The following is an 18,884-nucleotide window of genomic DNA, read 5'->3' on the forward strand; positions in this document are numbered from 1 at the left end:
CATACGTTTGGTTCAGAATGGTCAGTAAGTGACTCTTTGGGCTTTAAAGCTCTAATGTGTAGGTATAGACTATAAGAAGGCCTTCTTAGAACATCTTCCCTGTGAAATTTTCTGGGGTCAGGGTTAGAGCATCTCAGGAGCTTTGATAGATTTTAGAGGTTCTAAAATATTAAATTGGAGGCCTCGGAGTTCATCTTTTGTTCCTCCTTTCTTTTACGGATGAAAGAACTGAGAACCAGGGAGTTGAACCCATATGGCCAAAGTCACATAGCTAGTAAGCAGCAGACCTGGCGCTGTAGCTCATGTCTCCTCCTAGTTCTAGACTCTTTGCAAAGCAGTGCAGCACTAGGAGTCTCCTGGTGGAGCTCTCTGGGCCTGGCCCAGTCTCAGCCCATGCTCCAGAGACGGTGCCATCCTTAAGCATGGGAGGGAAGGCCACCAGGGACTCAGTCCCAGCTGCAAGAAGCCAGCTGCTCTGTGACCCTCGGCCTTCTTTCCTTTTCCCTTGGGGTCCATTCCTGGAATTCAAGATTCCATCCCCTCCCTTGGACCATTGTGCCGTGAACACCTGCCCTTCTCTCACCCCTGGAAGGTTTCAGTGTTCCCTAATGTGTGTGTGTATAGTTACGAATTTCCTAACTGATACATGCAGTTTGCCCATCCAGACCTACTGTCCACAGAGGGCGTCTTAGGGATTAACATGTGAATATACACAAAGCTGGAAGCATTTGGTGCTCCTCAGAAGGCAGGCTCTGTACAAGTGCTAATGCTCATTACACAGAACTTTCTCAGAGAGATTTGCATCGCTAATTGCTTGTTTCTCCCAACACCCCTCTGAGGAAGATCAGTAGTATTACTTGAAAATATAAAGTGCTATATAATTTTGCACTTACACAGCGCCTTTCATGGAGCACCTCCGAGTGCCTCACGAACATTAACTCATTCCTCCCGAAGCTCAGGTGGAGAGAGTCAGCGTGTCTTTTGCTTTGCCTTCGTCTTACACTGAGATTTTTCTGGGACGAGCTCATGATGACTGAGTTTCTGTCCCGATGGTTAGCTTGCCAGACAATGCTCTCCTTCTCTCCTGGTATGGCAACTTGTAATGCTTTTTCTTCTTCTTTTTTTATTTATTTATTTTTGTTGTTGTTGTTGCAGTTTGGCGGGGCCTAGGTTTGAACCCACCACTCCTCAGTATATGGGGCTGGGACCCTACCCACTGAGCCACGGGTGCCGCCCAATGCTTTTTTATTTTTCTAGCCTTGCTTAAAGCATTCTCTTAGGAGCTGACTGGTTTTATTGGTTTGTCTTCTCATTGGAGAAACCTTAGGCTACACCATGTGGTCCTTCGTACTGTGGGAGGTTCTGTCCTCTGGAAAGCCATCTCCCATCCTTTATCTGCAAAAGGGTGATTTTCCCACCCTCTGTGTCCCACCTGCCCTTAGACAATGCTGCGTGGGGATCGAGCTGGTGGACTGGATGACACAGCAGACTCCATGTGTTCACTCCCGGACGCAAGCTGTCGGCATGTGGCAAGTCCTGTTAGAAGACGGTGTTCTTAACCATGGTAAGTTGAGCCACTGTCCCTGGAAACCCCTCAAGAAATGCTGAGTGCATTTCCCTGGGTAAGTTTTTGCTGACTTAAGAAATGGGCAAGAAAGAATGATGATCCCTCAGGGACCAGCAGATGTAGCGAGTGGATGCTATTGATTGCTGTGCTGCACCACGGACCTACCTAACTTGGGAGAACGTCTGAAAGGAAAATGAAATTGCAGCCTGAGCGCATCAGTTCCAATTATGTTTATTAGTTTGTATTCATGGTTCATTGATAGCGTGATTATACTCCAAGCATCGCCTCGCAGTCCCGATGCAGGGGCAGAATGAAGAGCGGCGAAGTGTGTGGCTGGGCTGATGACATGAAAGTGAGTGAGGAACTCAGAAGCTGCATTTAGCACCTTTCAGATGTGCCGCTGTCTGGGGCGGCCAGTTTGTACACCGGCAGGATGACCGTGTTTAAAATCAGGAATGTGCTCTGCAATTGTGGCTCTTGATAACTGCAGGGGCTATAATTGAGCAGAGTAGCTCTTCAGGACTGGCCTGTGAGTCTGGCTGAACTGCTCACATTATGTATTTAAGACTGCTTGTCCAAACAGACAAAATATTCAAATAATTCATTTAATTTGCCCACACCTGGGACTCTAATGGTGGTTTCACCGGATTCCTCATATATAATGTGCATACATATCACCTGGGACTCTTGTTAAAATGCACATTCTGATTAGCCGCTTTGGTATGGATCCTGAATCCACCTTTCCCACAGGTGCCCCGATTCTGCCGATGTCCATCCCGAGGGTCACATTCTGAGCAGCAGCAGGATCTCCTACTTCTCTTTATCTTTGGAGAGTATTGATGCTCTAGCCTAAAAAAGGGCTAAAGACTGTAAGACATGTAGATGAGGGATTCTGAATGAGCCAAGTTTGTTATCTGAGTCCTACCAAGATCTAAATCTTGTTGTTTAAAAGAACAAGAGGAAAAATAACTTGTTAAAATCAGGTCTGGAAGAAAATTACCACAAAACCCCAAATCCCTCTAGGACCTGGTCAGCTTTGTTCAAACAATTACTGAAATTTTATTCTAACTTTATTTTCCCCAAGTGCAGAAAGAAATGTTTATAAAAAAGTACATACAGAAAGAAAAATATGAATTCCGATCCTGAAAAAGTGGGTTTTTAAAAAGTCTGTGCTTTCAAAAACCATCAGAGAGTATGATCTGGCAGTTGGCTGTCTTCCTGTTTGGGACGGATGTCCCACATCCACAACAGTGTTTACAGGTCATCTCAGAAAAGCTGGCAGGGTCTCAGAGGGAGCCCCACGAAGGCCCAGGAGGTGGGTGGGTCTCAGAGGGCTGTGGTGTGCACGCCCACAGCCAGAAGGTCAAGTCTTCCAGCTGCATGGCTCCAGGCAAGGCGGAGTGAGCAGGGTGCGGAATCTCACCACTCTGCTGCCACTAGGCTGTCCTGCCCAATGCCCTCTGTTCACTTCTGGGGACCGGAGCAGTGAGGCCGCAGTGCCACAGCTGACCTATGCTTCCATGTTTCCTATAGTGGACCAGGAGCACCATTTCCAAGACAAATATTTATTTTATCGATTTCTGGATGATGAGCACGAGGATGCCCCTTTGCCTACTGAGGAGGAGAAGAAAGAGTGTGATGAGGAGCTCCAGGACACCATGCTGCTGCTGTCCCAGATGGGCCCCGACGCCCACATGAGGATGATCCTCCGAAAACCGTGAGTGACATCTCAGCCACTGTGGCCCCTGGACCCACCTGGTGCTTGGACGCCTGGGAGAGGGGCACACGGCTGAGTTCACAAGTCCTCCTGGCCTTGCCCCAGAGCCAAAGGAGAGACACTGAAAGGGTGACACAGCAGCGTTTGCCTCGGTTTGAGCTTTTTTTTTTTTTGCTTTTGAGCCAGATGACTATTTTCCATTTGCATGAGTTAAAAATTATAGAGATTTTTAGTAGTTGGCTCAGGATCTGAATAGTGAATCCCCATATTAAATGACCCTTGGCCAATGACAGACAGAAAGTGCTGTGTCTATGGCAGACTGTGGCAGTACCTCCCTTCCTTCTGCAACAGGACAGAGGTCAGCCCATAACCCTCATGCCCAGGCCCATGTTCATTCTCCCATTCTCTCCTGCGCTCCTTCACTCAGCACACCCTTTCACCCTGTTCTGAAGCTTCTGCCCTGCAGCTTGGAGACCCCTTCTTAGGAGAACACCCCGCCCATTAACCCCTGCAAGGCCTCCATCAGCCCCTGAGGCGGTCTCTGCCTTTGGCCTCCCCTGAACTGAGCTCATCTTCAGGAGCAGCCCACCTGCTGAGATGGAGGCCTGTCAAATGTTCAGTCAGATCCATTCAGAAAGATCTGTGCTTTCAAAAACGGGACTCCGGACTCCGCGGGCATTCTACCTGTTGCTCCCCGGGGCAGGCTAAGCAACATGCGCTACAGTCTTAGTCCTCAGGGAAACCCCTGCAGTAGTGGCGACATGACACTTGAATCTGAAACCACTACAGGGGTCTGTTTTTCTGCTGGAAATGAAGCCGCCCTCCATCCAGCAGCCGGTGCCTGCCAGGGGTGGATGTTGACTCTGAGTCACCAGCTTGGCTGGCCTTCATCTATTAGTCTTAGTCTGGACAAGAGTGTTAAACTTTACACGTCTTCCGAATCCACTGAGCACTTTCCCAGAGCAAGGTGTCTCTCAGACCTGCTTCCCCAAAGTCTGCCTCTCAAACCCACGGCAGTGGCCCTCTGAGTCCCTTTATTTCCTTTCCCCGGGACTCTTTCACTTGCCCTTCCTTAGTGCTGCAAAGTCTTTTCAACATACCTGCAGTTTCGTTTTTTTGTCACACCATGTCCCCTTTGTCAAAACTTTCTCTTGGGTCTTAATGTCTGGCACCCTGTGTTTCAAAGGCCTTCCTTCATCCCAGTCGGCACCGTCATCCTTAACTCTAGAACTGTGGTTTCTAACTCTCTAAGCCTCAAAACCTTTTCTTCAAACAAAAATTTAAGAGGAAAATCCAAAATATGAAACAGAAAAGCCAGAGCTCGACTGACCTTAGCAGGAGGAGGAAACCTGCCCGACTAATTTGCGTTTTCCCTGCCCTGAAGGAGCATGTGGGGAGGAGGCTGCAGGGATACAGAGAACCCCTAGTGCTTGCAGAATTCAAGTGAGCACCCTTTTAACCAGGTCCTCTTTCCTGTCCCCAGCGTCCCCTCACTGTTCTCCACACCCCTTTGTCCCACTGTTCGTCATCTGTGCTTCTCCATCATTTCCTGGATCCATATTTTTTCTTCTGTCCTCCTGGCTGCCACCTTATTCTGCATCAGGGGGAAACAGGCCCCAAAGTGTGTTTGGAAGTGTGAGGATATGTGGATATGTTTTGGTTGTCAGAGTGCAGGAAGGGGCACGTGGCTGACATTCACTGGGCAGTGGCTAGGACACAGGGCTACTAAGCACACTGAAATACCCTCCAAAATAAAAAGCCATCCTGAAATGGTGTGTTGCTGTAAACTGAATTTCTTTTAGGCAAAGACATATCTCCTTTTACTTCATTCATTTATTAAGCACCTACTTTGTTGTAGGTACTGTGTTAAGTGCGAAGGCATTAAAATAAGCATTGAACAAGAGGCCTGCTCCTCTTTCCTGGAGCTCCCTGTCTAGCCCGGGGGACAAATATTAAGCAACTACTTATACAAGTGATTTTTTTTTTTTTTTTGAGATAGAGTCTCACTCTGACACCCTGAGTAGATGCCCTGGCATCACAGCTCACAGCAATCTCAGACTCTTAGGCTCAAGCAAACCTCTTGCCTCAGCCTCCTGAGTAGCTGAGATTGTAGGCACCTGCCACACGCTCAGTTTATCTTTCTGTGTTTGGTAGAGATGGGTCTTGCCCTTGCCCAGGGTGGTCTCAAACTCCTGAGCTCAAGCAGTCCACCTGCCTCGGCCACCCAGAGTGCTGGGATTATAGGGGTGAGCCACCGCACCCAGCCACAAGTGATCATTTAATCATAACTGCGTCAAATGCTATCGAAGAAAAGGTAGCTGTGAAATAACACAACATACTGTGGGGACAGGGTTTAACCTGATGTGGAAATGAGGCCGTATTTCTAGCTCTGTGCATTATACCAAGTAAGCCATCAATAAATCTTGGCTGAGCAAGTGAATCAGTATGTGAATACACAGCCCTACCTAATGGTCGCTCAGTTCTTGCTTGCTTCAAGAGAGGAGGAAATACCACTCGATTCACAAATATTTTCAAGCATCTACCAAAGAAATTAAAAGAAAAAAGTAATAAAGTGGTTCCTGCCTTTGGGGAGTTTACAGTTCTATGTGAGAGGTATTCCTAAATCAGATTCAGATGCAACAAACATTTATTGAGCACCTGCTGTCTGCTAAGAACATGCATGCTAATTGATTTGCCCTTCACATGAAACTTGAAAGCTGGGTTCCCTGAGTCACTCTTAGAGATGAGAGCCTCTGCTGTCCTTCCTTTTTCTTGCATACACCATTGAATTGCATGATCCCTGGCAGCCCAAAGATTCTTCAGAGAAAATTACATTCCAAAGGGCGGCGCCTGTGGCTCAAAGGAGTGAGGCGCCAGCCCCATATACGATTCAAACCCAGCCCCAGCCAAAAATTGCAAAAAAAAAAAATTACATTCCAAGTCTCAGCCTCTTCCAGTCTGTCACTGGCTCTTAAAGTGCAGGTTTCACCAGTATTCCAAGAGCCATCATTTTGGAGTAGCCTTGGGATTTTCCTGTCTTCTTGGTTTTTTACAACTTTTCATACATTAGAACTGGGCTGGACGTTCTATGACTCTTCAGTTTTCTTTCTACTGGAATGAGAGCTCTCAAGAGATGGAAAAGTGAAAAGTAAGGAATCTAATTCTATGAGACAGACATGCCAACTCTATACTCCCATACACACCCCGTTTGTTGATCTGCTAATAATCTTTGCAGCTACTGCTTTATTTTATTTAAGTGGAAAGAAAACAAACTTAGTTGATTGTGAATTGCCAGTATCGTTGCTGTTCTTGAAGACGCGAGTTGAGCACTTTGTTCCTGAGAGCTGAGGGCACGTTCAAAGGTTCTGGAAGTGTTGATTTTTTTTTTTACTGCCCAAACTACTATGTCATTAAGAAATGTGGAGGCATGAGATGCATTGGCTCCATATAGACCAAGGCAGGACCCCTCAACTTTTTACCTCAGCACAGCTGCAATTTCTAATAGTCACCACTGCCAGAGAGGTTGCAGAACTCTGATAATTACTGGGAAAGAAATAACACAATATTCTTTGATGAGAAGATTACTTTGAGAATTTGATTGTATAATGAAGATGTTGCTTTGAAAGGTACTTCCTATTGTTCTGAATCTGAGACTCGCTAGCAAAAAAAAAAAAAGTGTCACTTGTTTTGACAGGCTACTTAGAAAAATTCTCTGTTTATTACATTAACTGCAGCATTTTAACTGTCAAACTATGAAAGAATGTTCTGTAGTTTAAAAAACAGAATAGAGCTTCAGGGGAATTTTTTGGCACACTCTTGTTGCTATTGGTATTGAAAGAAACATACATTCTGAATGTGAAATTAGCTTTTTATGTGTTGGCAGACAGAGTGACTCACAATGCCCATCCTGGTTTTCCAGGTGCAGACCTGGATGGCATTTGGGGGCAAGTGCTATAGAACAATGACAGTTTGATGATGCTGTTGTTGTAGCTCCAAGACAGGGCCATCAAATACAGAGTGAACTCTCAAAGCTTATTGTTTTGTTTTTGCTTTGTTTATAAGTCTGAAAACAAAGAGGTCACCCTATGGCAAGTAGGAACCCTTACCAGCAGAAATGTACATTTGGGCTTTCTTCGAGCAGATACTTTGGATAGACAGACAAGGGCGAAATGATGTGAAGTGACTCGGTAAGCAGAGTATTGTCAATGTGAAGCCAGCTATAGAAAAAGAGGTTTCGAGGAGACAGAATGCTCTGCCATAGAAGCCTTCTAAGCTCTCCTTCCAGGTAAAGTGGGGCATGTGCTCCACGGTTTAGGATGGTTAGAGATTCGCCTTTTGGGGTAAGGCAGTGAAGTAGGTGCTGTTTCCTAAACCAAGTTCTGAAACTCCCTAAAAGCCTAGAGGATTAAGAAGTTGATAAAGAGAAAAATCAGCTGGGCCTGTGCACAGGGAAAAATACACACACACACACACACACACACACACAAGGGTGCCCAAAAAATATATACACATTTTAAGAGATACTATCTATGTATTACTCTTCAAATGTGAATTGAATCACAGTAGCAATGTGTAGAATGACCTTCCTCCAAAAAATGGCTTTAATCAAATGGATGCCAGCATCAGTGTGCAGCAGACATGAAGAGGATAGCTTTTCTCTTAAAATGTATATGCTTTTTTTTTGGTACTGTGTGTGTGTGTGTGTGTGTGTAAAATTGTTGGCAAGTTGTGGAGTCTTCCAAATGGGTCAAAAACTCAGAAACTTGAGTTCATTTATTTTATGTAATAAATAATTATTTCAAATGCCCTTGGGATTTTCCCACCTTTCCAGTTTTTTGAAACTTTGCAAACATTACAATTGGGCTGATAGTCCTTTTGACTCTTCGGTCTTCTTTCTACTGGAATGAAAACTCCCCACAGATGGGAAAGTGACAAGTAAGGAATCTAATTTTATGAGACAGACATTTAAACTCTATATACACACACCTCTCTTTTTCTTTTTTTTTTTTTTTTAAATCTGCTAATAATCTTTGGACCTACTAATTGGTTTTATTTAAATGGAAAGAAAACAAGTTTAGCTGTTAAAGAATTGCTGTCCTTGAATAGACCCGCCGAGCACTTTGCTCCTGGAAACTAAACATGTTCCAAGGTATAGAAATGTTGATTTATTTTATTATTATTTTTTTACTGCCCAAACTGCCAAGTCATTAAGAAATGTGAAGGCATGGCACGAAATGCATTGACTTCATATCAAATATATGCCTTGGCATGAAAAGTTGGAAGGCAACAATTTAAAATGGATCAATGACATGAGAAAATGCCTTGGGGAACAGAAGGGGACTGTCCCTGGCAGGCAGACTGAAGACCGCCTCAGTGCTATTCTGCACACTTTCGCTAGGGGGAGCATGAGAGGCTGTATTTTCTCTTAATTTGCAGAACCTGTTTTTTGTTTTTTTTTTTTTTTTTTTTTGTGGTTTTTGGCCAGGGCTGGGTTTGAACCCTCCACCTCTGGCATATGGGACTGGCGCCCTACTCCTTGAGCCACAGGCGCCACCCTGCAGAACCTGTTTTAATAGGATCTTTGTCCGAACTGTTTTCAAGGATGTGCAATTTCAAATCCTGATAATTATAAGGGGATTTGTTTCCTCAGGGGATCTCAGATTAGCAAAATCAAAATTAGTGAGGTTTAAGGTTTTGATTTGTGTTGGGATGTGCCCAGAGAATGCTCACAGTTAGGAAGTCCATCCTCAAACGCTGACCAGATGAAAAGAGCTTCATCTGATGCAATAGTTGATCACTGTGAATCCTTTCCTCCACTGCATGACAGCCTTTGCCTTTGTTTTTACCAGAAAGATTTCTATGCCCTAAGCGAAAGCTTATAGTTTTTACCAGAAAGATTTCTATGCCCTAAGCGAAAGCTTATAGACTTTACCTGAATGGATGATTCCCTTAAGTGGGTCATCTGCCTCTCCCCTGTAAAAGCAGTTTACCACCTCTCCCTCAGGCATACAGGCCCAAGAAGCCAACCATCAGATTTTGTACTTTTAAGTTTCAGATTTGGGAGAGGGGAGAATGGACGTCACTATAGTCTGGGGTTCATTATAAGATTACCTCATGTTTTTAATGTCATTTTAGTGTTAAAGTCAATCTTTTCATAGTAGGAAATTTGGAAATTACTGACAAGCATCAAAAAAGAACAGATAATATCTGCAGTCACATCTGTCCGAGATAATTACCATTAACATTTTTGTGCCTATCCCTCTGGGTATTTTTTTAATTCCTAATTTTGTACACTTAATAATGATATCAATACACTATAACATTCTCCCTTAAACTTATGTATTCTTTAATGGATTTTATATATATATATAATATATATATTATATATATATATTATTTTATATATATATATTATATATATATATTATATATATATATTTTATATATATATATTATATATATATATATATAGGTAAAGAGTAGCTCCCCTGAATGTTCCTTGATGCATTCAGTTTGTGACTGTTGGATGTTTTATGTTGATTCTCAAGCCCTTTCTTCTTAAGAGCAACAAAATAGAATATTCTAGTGTTCTTCCTTTCAGAGTGAAGAACGAGCTCTAGCCCAGCAGGGGCATGGGAGTGGCGATGGGGCATTAGTGTATGTGGCTCTGCTGAGAGTGAGGCCAAGGTCAGTGGAGGGGCATCTGCTATGCCCTCTGCGTACACTGTTTTATAGCCATTCGGGCATCACTGGAGAATTTTACAGAGAGGGGTGGTATGGTCAGATTTGCAGTAGGTCAGTTTCTCTGCTATCTCTGGAGAATGGATTGTAGGAATCAAGATTAAGGGCAGAAAGCTAGATACTAAGTTATATGAGAGTACCCTCCTTGTATTTGGGGAGTTTCATTTCTTTGTTTTTACCCAAGGCCATCAGAAAAGCAACACTTGTTATATCTTAAGCATTTAATGACAGCCTTTGAGATACATAACATTTTATCCAAGAGTCTGCTAAATAAAGTAAAAGTAATACTGAACACAAGAGCTCTGGATTCTATTCTTACCAATTTACCGTTAAGCCATCCAACAACTCCAGGTTACAAATTTCTCAGGCTATACGATGATTTCATAATACCTGCTGACTCTTCCCTACTTCAGAAGGGGATTTTTTTGTTGTTTGTTTTTTTGTTTTTTTTTTTTTTTTGCAGTTTTTGGTCAGGGCTAGGTTTGAACCTGCCACCTCTGGCATATGGGGCCGGTACCCTACTCCTTGAGCCACAGGTGCCGCCCCACAAGGGAATTTTTAATGGAAACACAGTGCAGCCTTATTTAGTCAGAGCCAACATTTACCCAGCACACATGTGCCAGGCACTGTGCCGAACAGTTATTTAATGGAATTCTTTCAACAAAACTATTATGTAATTAATTATATTTTTCCATTTTATGGATTTATGAAACAGAGGCTTAAGCTAAATTTATGGTTTTCTAGAAAGTGGTGAACTCAAGATTTGACCCAAGCCTGTCTGTGCCCTACCACCTGGAATAGGCTAAAAGAGATTTAGAATGGCCTTATGGGTTTACGCCTTGAGCATTGGTGAGAAAAGATGTCATAGAATTTCAAGTTAAAAATAATTATTACAGGCCAGGTGGGTGGCTCATGCCTTTAATCCTAGCACTTAGGGAGATCGAGATGGGAAGATCTGTTGAGGCAAGGAGGATCCGCCTGGGCTGTGAGACTTCATCTCTGCAGGAAATTTAAAAAATTAGCCAGGTGGGGTGGCACATGCCTGTAGTCCTAGCTACTTAGGAGGCTCAGATAGGAGAATTGCTTGAGCCCAAGCTCATGGCAGTGAGCTATGATCAGGCCATAGCACTCCAGCCTGGGCAACAGGTTGAGACCCTGTATCTAAAAAAAAAAATAACTGACTAATCTTATTAAATTATCACCATATAGACCTGAAAAGGGTGCAAGTGTACCATCTACTGTGGGAAAAAGTCCTCTAATACGGAAGATACCCAGATGTGCCACTAATCCAGAATGGGTTATGATGATGATGATTCTTTCCTAGGAGAGTTATATGCTTCTGGAGCCTATAATTATTTTAACCTTCTGTCCTGAGCTCTACTGTGTACTGTCAGCAACAGAGTCTAATCAGCCATTTGGGTCTAAAGCATTGGTTCTCAACCTTCCTGATGCTGCGGCCCTTAAATACAGTTCCTGTGGGTGGAGACCCACAAGTTGAGAACCTCTGGTCTAAAGTTTTAATTTAAAATTCCCTGTTGAATGATTCCACAGAAATGAAGTGCTTTATAGTTTTAATTGCCTTATGATTGGTGTTGCCAGATTAGATACAGGATGCCCAGTTAAACTGGCATTTCAGACAGACAATGAATAATTTTTTGATGTTTCATTCAGTACTTTTATTTTCTAAATCTGGCACCCAACTTAATGATAGTCTGCTTCCCTTTACAGCTGCTGGAAAATTTAGTGTCAAAGTAGCATAGAAACCACTGACAACACCCAGGTCTCGGAAGGGTCAGCTTACTCCACAGCAACCCTCAGCCAGAAGCACAAACAAAACTTAGTAATTAATATTTAAACAGCCCAGTATATATTATCTCATACCCTTCCACTCTTTGAAGCACTAAACAGCTCTCTGAACGAAGTAGGACTAATTATAATCCACTGTGTACAGAAGAAATTGAGCTTAGTAGATGCCAAATGCCTTTCTTAACATCACACGGCAGTATTTGTGGCTGAACCTAGAACTGACCCAAATCATCTTACTCCAAGTCCAATCTTATTTCTTCTTTTTTTCTTTCATTAACAATATTCTTCCTTCTCTACTAGATTGCCTCAAGTTTCTCTGCACTAGGGAATTTTCTGAGCAAGCCGTGAAATGACCAAAAATGTATGGGCAATCCATCTGTCCCTGATTAATTAAGAACTGAATTTTTACAAGGAAGAAGTAATGATGCATCCATATGGCACTTCCTCAAAAAAAGATTTTCAGTTTGGCACCGTAGCACAGTGGTTACCGTACCGGCCACATACACTGAGGCTGGTAGGTTCGAACCCAGCCTAGGCCAGCTAAACAACGATGACAACTGCAACAAAAAATAGCCAGGCGTTGTGGTGGGCACCTGTAGCCCCAGCGACTTGGGAAGCTGAGGCAAGAGAATCGCTTAAGCCCAAGAGTTTGAGGTTGCTGTGAGCTGTGACGCCATAACACTCCACCAAGGGCAACATAGTGAGACTCGGTCTCAAAAAAAAAATTTTTTTTTTCCATGTTCTATTTCACATATAGATGTCATCCTCAGTGGCAGGTAGTTATACTATCTGACTCCATCTAAATCTGTTTGTTCTTCTCAACTTGCTACTTAGGGTTTTTAAGGCAAATATGTGTAGTTGTATTAAACTTCTAGAGTGTCCTCGTAGTAAACACTTTTGCAGGGAGGATGTTGGGCATATTCAGTTTCTAAATATGATCAAGCCACATTGTCCTAAAAACTAGAAACACTTAGTGCTCAGAAACCCTGAGTCACAGAACCGTTACCTCTTTCCCAACGGGGATGACTTCATGTCTGAAAAATATTCATAAAGGTTTTGCCCCTTATTACAACCATAGACCGTATTCATGTCTAAAAAGCTTTTACCCTTTATTACAACTGTAGAAGGTATTCATTTCTAACTTCACAAAGAAGGAAACAATCCCCACGTACGAAAGCTTTGCTATCAGAACTGGAAGATAATTTTAAAATGTCCTCTTTTTTTGAGTTGTGGATGAGGAAGGGGGTGGTGGCGTGGCAGGTAGCTGAGCAGACCAAGTAGGGCAAGACGCTTCAAATGTCCAGACACCAAGCTCTTGACAGTTCAGAAGCAGGAGTCCTGGGAGGTGAAGCAAAGAAAAAAAAAAACAAAAAATGTTTCATTGGTTTTATTGGACAAGGAGGTGCAGAATCATTCCATACTTCCCTGTAAGGAAGCAGAAGAGATGAGGATCTTAAGCGTGTTGGAAAATGATCCAAATTTGACAAAAGACTTAGAAGTCAGAGAATCAGGTAGGCTGAGATCAAAAATAAAGCACACTCCCCCTCTAAAGGAAAGAAAGATTTTTTTTTTTTGAAGCTTGACCATAGCGTATGTAGATATTTATAATGTTGACTTTTCTGGGTATTTTCCCCATGTACCAGGGTCTACTAGGCAACAGGTCTAGAGGAACCAGCTTATTTGCTTTATTACATGCATATTTTACCACGGGCCATGCCCATGTGCTGCTTGGTGACTGGAAGAATCCTCCATTTTATCCACGTTCCGCTAACTGAGGAGCTCTGTCTCTGACCTTGATAAATTCCTTGATAAAACTGTATTTACCAGCAGCTCCCAATATCACCTGAGCCCTCCCATCCTTTAATGTATAAACTGCTTCCCCTCTATCCCCATTTATTATCTTGTCTGTAACTAGACATTGCTGCCAGAATGCATCCCCTGCGGAAACTAGGCCTTTCCACAGCGGGGTCCGACAAATCCACATCAATGTGGCACCACGCAGATTTGTAAAGAAGCAGGGATGCCTAATATCTCTCCCTGTGACATCTGGAGAAGGACAAGTAAAGACCAGGTACATTCACCAGCTGCCACTCAGAGCAGCGGAGAGTCAATTCACTTCCCCAGCCTTGCAGGTTACTCTTATGAGGGGACCTGGGAGTTAGTGCCTCCTGCTCGGGCGCGGCGTTCCTTTTACTCTTGAAAGCCAAATTGCCTTCAGTCCTTGGGACCCTTTCATTGCTGTTTGAACAGGCCGGGGGCTGATTTGCAGGATCTCTTCTTCATTTTTTCCCTGTCACCCCCATAAAGACCAAAGCAGGAAAGGTGCTTAATGCCACCGTTGGCTACAAGAAACCCGCTTTTAAGATGTGACTTTGTTCAGTGATTGTGGTGGGGAATGCTGGGTTTTAGATGTTGTCGGGTGCTCTCAGAGGGGTGGGGTAGATGAACGGGCGAACTTTTGTCTGATGTCAGAGAGAGGGGAGCCTTTGCTGCGACGCTAGATGGCACAGCAGCTCTGCGCCAGGGCCTTGGAGAGTCTGGGCTGGTTTCTGTTCTGCCACAAACGCCGAGATCCGCCGGGGTGGGAGAGGATCACATTTTGATGCACTTAGGTGGGCACAGGTTGGCCACACTGACATTTGCTCCATCTGGCCAGCTACCTCCCTGGAATTTTCCTCAATTTTCAATCCTGGTGACAGGATGAGGCCCCTGAGGGACATAATGTCCCCCCTCACGGTAAACCTCTCAGGAATGCTTTTGTTGCTTTGCTAACTGTGACTAATACTCATTTTTTAAAAGTCAGTCACTTCACACCTTGCAGTCCTGACTTCTCTCACCTCGTTAAAACATGTGCTGTAAACAGGACCAGAAAACTCTGCTACCTGAGTGGATTGCCAGATGACAGGGGCCTGCCCTGTGGTTACAGTGACCACTCCAGCCCACGGGGTTGGCTTTTGGTTCTCGTGGTTTTCTTCCCTCGCTTTCATTCTGCGTGTGGTTTAAACGCAGAGACTAAACTGTTTTCGGGCTTTGTTCCATTCTGTTTCACACGGCTGCCATGGGTCTCTCTGAGGCTTCCAGCCAGTCCCCTTTATTGATGGCTATGTTGCTTCCTGATGAATGGAAGGCCAGGGTACGGAGCAGGCTGCCACATGGGCATCTCTGTAGGTGTGGCCAGGGCACCCCCACCAGAGCTTCCCCTGAAGGCAGTGAGGCTGGTGACCTGGCAGGCTTTGCTTTAGGACAGGCATATGGGGGAGCAGGTGGATTCAAGCTATCCCCCTGCCTCCTACTAGTTGTCAAAATTAAGAGGATTTCCCAGTAAGGGAGCCCCTCTGTGCCCTCCCCTCCTGGGAGCTGCCTCCTTCTCCTCCCGTGTCTCCCAGAAGGGACCAAGGTTTCCATTTGCTCTGTTCTGCCTCTCAGGCTTCATTGCTCAGCCTTTCCTTCCTGAGCATCTGCAAGTCACAGGTTTTTGCCTGGCAGCAAACTCTGCCTCTGTCCACTGCTCAGTGTGACAGGTGTGAGAGGGGAGGGCCTGCTGCCCAGCTGACCTGAGCCCCTCTGCCTCACTTTCCTCTGCCCTCCGCGTGCTGATGCCCGTCTGATCAGCCTTGCAGTTTCTCTCCTGTGGGGATTTCTACTGTGCTGAGCTGGGGCTGCAGCCAGGCTCCCCTCTCAGACATGCTGTTCCTCTCTGCTTTCTATCATCCAGGCATTTCTAAAACAAAAACTTTCTGGTCTGCGGATAATACTGGTTTGTTGTTTGTGGTGATGGCTTTGCTTGTTTGTTTCCCAGTGCTATTTGGCAATGTTAAAATAGCTCTTCATCAAACCTTGGCATGGCAGACAAGAATCTGGCCAAAGCCCAACAGGTGCTTTTCGCTGGTTTGGACGGACCTCTCAAACTCCTACTGACCTTGACATAGTTAGACTGAGCAACTTAAGCTGCTCCGAGATCGTAATTTGTTCCTCATAACAGCATGAATAAGTCTATAATTCTAAGGAAAGTAGGGATTTTCAGGCATTTGGAGTAAGAGGTGAAGTCCATCATTTTCATCTTCTCTCCTCCATCTGTTAATAATGAACTGTTGCCATGACACAAAGGCATCCCGTATCAAAGGTGAGTTGTTTCACGGATGGCTTGTCTTACTTAACCTCAATGGAAAGGACGGCAGAGGAGAAGCCCCCGTATTTCCCAGGCTACAAAATGAAAACCGGCCCGTGATACTGCTGCCCTCTCTCTCTGGCAGACCCTGAATTCTGCATGAATTATAATGAGAGTTATTGAATACCTGATAGTAACGCCAGACTGTATTTGTGACGTATTTCTAGTTAGTGTACACACTTTATATATATTAACGCATTTGACCTTTACAACAATCCCATGGATCAGTTCCATTTTACAGATACAGAAACAAGGCATTAGACTGTTCAGGCAAGTAGGAAGTTCATGATTTAGATCTCAGATCCAGTCTCTGCTTCCAACCCGGTGCCCCGTGTACACCAGATGCTGCTTATCTTGGGAAGATCTGTCTAGACTTATGGATATGTAGGCAAATAACATTCATCACAGTATGTTGTAATTATCATAGCAGCGGAACCATATGCTGTGGAAGAAGAAAGGTTGGAGAAAACCTGGAGGGAAAAAATGTCTTAGGCAAAGACAGGAGCATGCAAAAAGTCTTGGAGGCATGAAAAAACTTAGCATGTTTAGGGATTGGAGAAACACCTGGTATAGCAGGGATGGAGAATGTGGCTGTCAGGGGAGGTATTGAAGAGAGCCGGTTGAGATCTGGTTTTCCAGAGCCTTGTATGATGAGGAGGGAGCACTCTGGATAGCCTGAGCTGGTGTTACTTGTGGGGTACCCCTTGAAGAGATGACCAGGAAGCCACTGGATAGGGCTGTTTGGAGACAGAGATTTAGGTCTCATTATTATCTAGATGGAAGTTGGGGATTGTTCCCAGGGACAAAGGTGGAGCAAAGCCTTGAGAGCAGGGCATAATACAGGCAGAGGTCAAAAGAACAATAAACCAAAAAGACATGTGAAGAAATATCCAGGAAACAAGCCGGAAGCCAGGAGGGCAGGAGAGTGGAGGGCGAGAGAGCTTCTGGGAGTGCTCCATGGTGAGGGCAGTGGGGTCATGGAGTATGTTCCAAAAACAGCTTAAATTTTGCTATCCTCACCGCTCTTCCCCCACATCTAGGTGCAGGCCCTAAGACTAATTTGAATGGCTCCAGGGTCAGCCTTGAACTACTACGTCAAATCTTTAGTACATGGCATTGAAGATCTGGCAGTTCTTCATCATGTTTTAAATCTTAGATGAAATGCAATTATTTTTAATATTGAGATTTGTCATTTCTAAAGGCAGCATTTTTTAATAATCCGTAAGAGTTGATCAATACAGATTCCAGATTGATATTACGTAAAGCACTCGCCCTAAACGCACAGAGATCTGCTCCCCAAGTTCCAACTTTGAACCTATCAACCTTTCGGAGCTAAATTAGTCTAAGCCTTTCTTTTCCCAGCTAAGTTCTTCTCCTCCCACAGTAACAGCCCGCCCCGTGGAGGAGAGAATGAGACTTGGTGACTGTTTTCTCTTTTAGCCAAGCTTCTAGGAGGGTTCCATGCTATTTGCAGCTGATGTCAAGTAGCAAGAACAGCAGGGCTGCTGCTCTTGCTGAAGAGCCATAATCCTATTATGCCCACCTTGAGACTTTCCTATTAGTGGCCTCTGTAGTAGTAGATGGACAAAGGTGACTTGATTGACTTTTAAATCCCCAAGGGTCCTCATTTCAAAATCCCCATGTCTAAGTCAAGTAGTAGATTAGGTCTCTTGCTGAGAAGGCCTGGCTCCTTTGGTGCCCGTGGCCACAGCTTTTCATCAGTGTCTCTGTGGGTCCCATACTTTCTGGGTTCCACCATTAAGCACTAGATGGGTGTGCAGTTACGTCCTTTGGTGGTGATCCTTAGCAGGAGATGAATCCCTGGCATCTTCTGGGTCATGGATTTAGTATCTGTCTTTGTACAGTCAGGGTAAGGAAATAGGTCCCCCAGGGATGCTATAGAGAAGGTTATCATATTCTTTTATCCGTGTGAAAGCTGTCCTTGTGAAGGTCATGTGCAAGGTATGCAGAGTTTTCTTCCTCCAACTATCCCCCACTAGATGTGTTGTCTTCCCCATATTATAATATGGTTGTGGAATTATTTAATCCAATGAACTATTTTAGACTATTTACAATTCAGTTTTTATTACTCTGAGTACTTATCTAATAATTGACTAAGTTTCCGATGTAATTTGCTAGGACAAATGCCATACTTTATTTGAGTAAATTTGGCTAACTTCTTGTGTAAGTGTTGGAGTTTCGAATATCACTTTTCTGGATTTTTTTCCCTTACAGAAATAAATATGTAGCTATCTTCATGTTTGCTTTCTCCATCAGCTCTCACAACTCCTCTCTTAGGGAGCAGTATACTCAGTTTTGTTTTGTTTTATTAGATCATAACTACATTACTGCATTTATGGGGTACAATATGCTGATTTTATTTACCATTTGGAATGTTTACATCGAACTGGTTAGCATAGCATTCACCTCACTTATTTAATTGTTGTGTTTAAACCTTTATACTCTACTATTAATATATTTGACATGTACCCTTGCGATATGCAGAGTAGGTGAGGTCCCACCAATTACCCTTTGTGCTCAGTTCTCAGATGAGAATAAGACTTTGATGTTAGATGGCTGGTGAGAGGTTGTATGAGGTTGAACTTGGAGCTTGCTCTTCAGACTCTAAAGCCAGTGCTCTGCTCAGTACACCAACACGCCTTGAATTAATTTGACCAAGGAATACTTTTTTAATGACAGGGTAATGATAGTACACTTTCAGTAGCTCCTTGAGGTTTTAATGTTTCATGTTGAATAATATTATAAATTGTTAGAATTTTAGGACAAAAAATGGATAAAATAGACTGATGATTATATAATAGGTAACATCCATGCCTTTAGTGGTTAGCTGATTGTAACTGCTGCCTATCTATCAATGTAGAGAT

At 43.8% G+C, this 18,884-nt stretch overlaps 1 protein-coding gene across 7 annotated transcripts in view; it reads left to right on the forward strand.

Annotated features, from left to right (window-relative positions):
- The window catches only part of RAPGEF4 (Rap guanine nucleotide exchange factor 4), a 304,043-nt gene that overhangs the window by 216,663 nt on the left and 68,496 nt on the right, over nt 1–18,884 (forward strand). For all 7 annotated transcript variants that reach the window (XM_053596307.1, XM_053596308.1, XM_053596309.1 and 4 more), the window contains 2 exons: nt 1,443–1,564; nt 3,101–3,284. In XM_053596307.1, coding sequence (XP_053452282.1) covers nt 1,443–1,564; nt 3,101–3,284 — 306 coding nt within the window. The remainder of the gene's footprint in view (nt 1–1,442; nt 1,565–3,100; nt 3,285–18,884) is intronic.

The sequence above is a fragment of the Nycticebus coucang genome, chromosome 7 (assembly GCF_027406575.1).
Source record: "Nycticebus coucang isolate mNycCou1 chromosome 7, mNycCou1.pri, whole genome shotgun sequence".
Taxonomy (NCBI): Eukaryota; Metazoa; Chordata; class Mammalia; order Primates; family Lorisidae; genus Nycticebus; species Nycticebus coucang.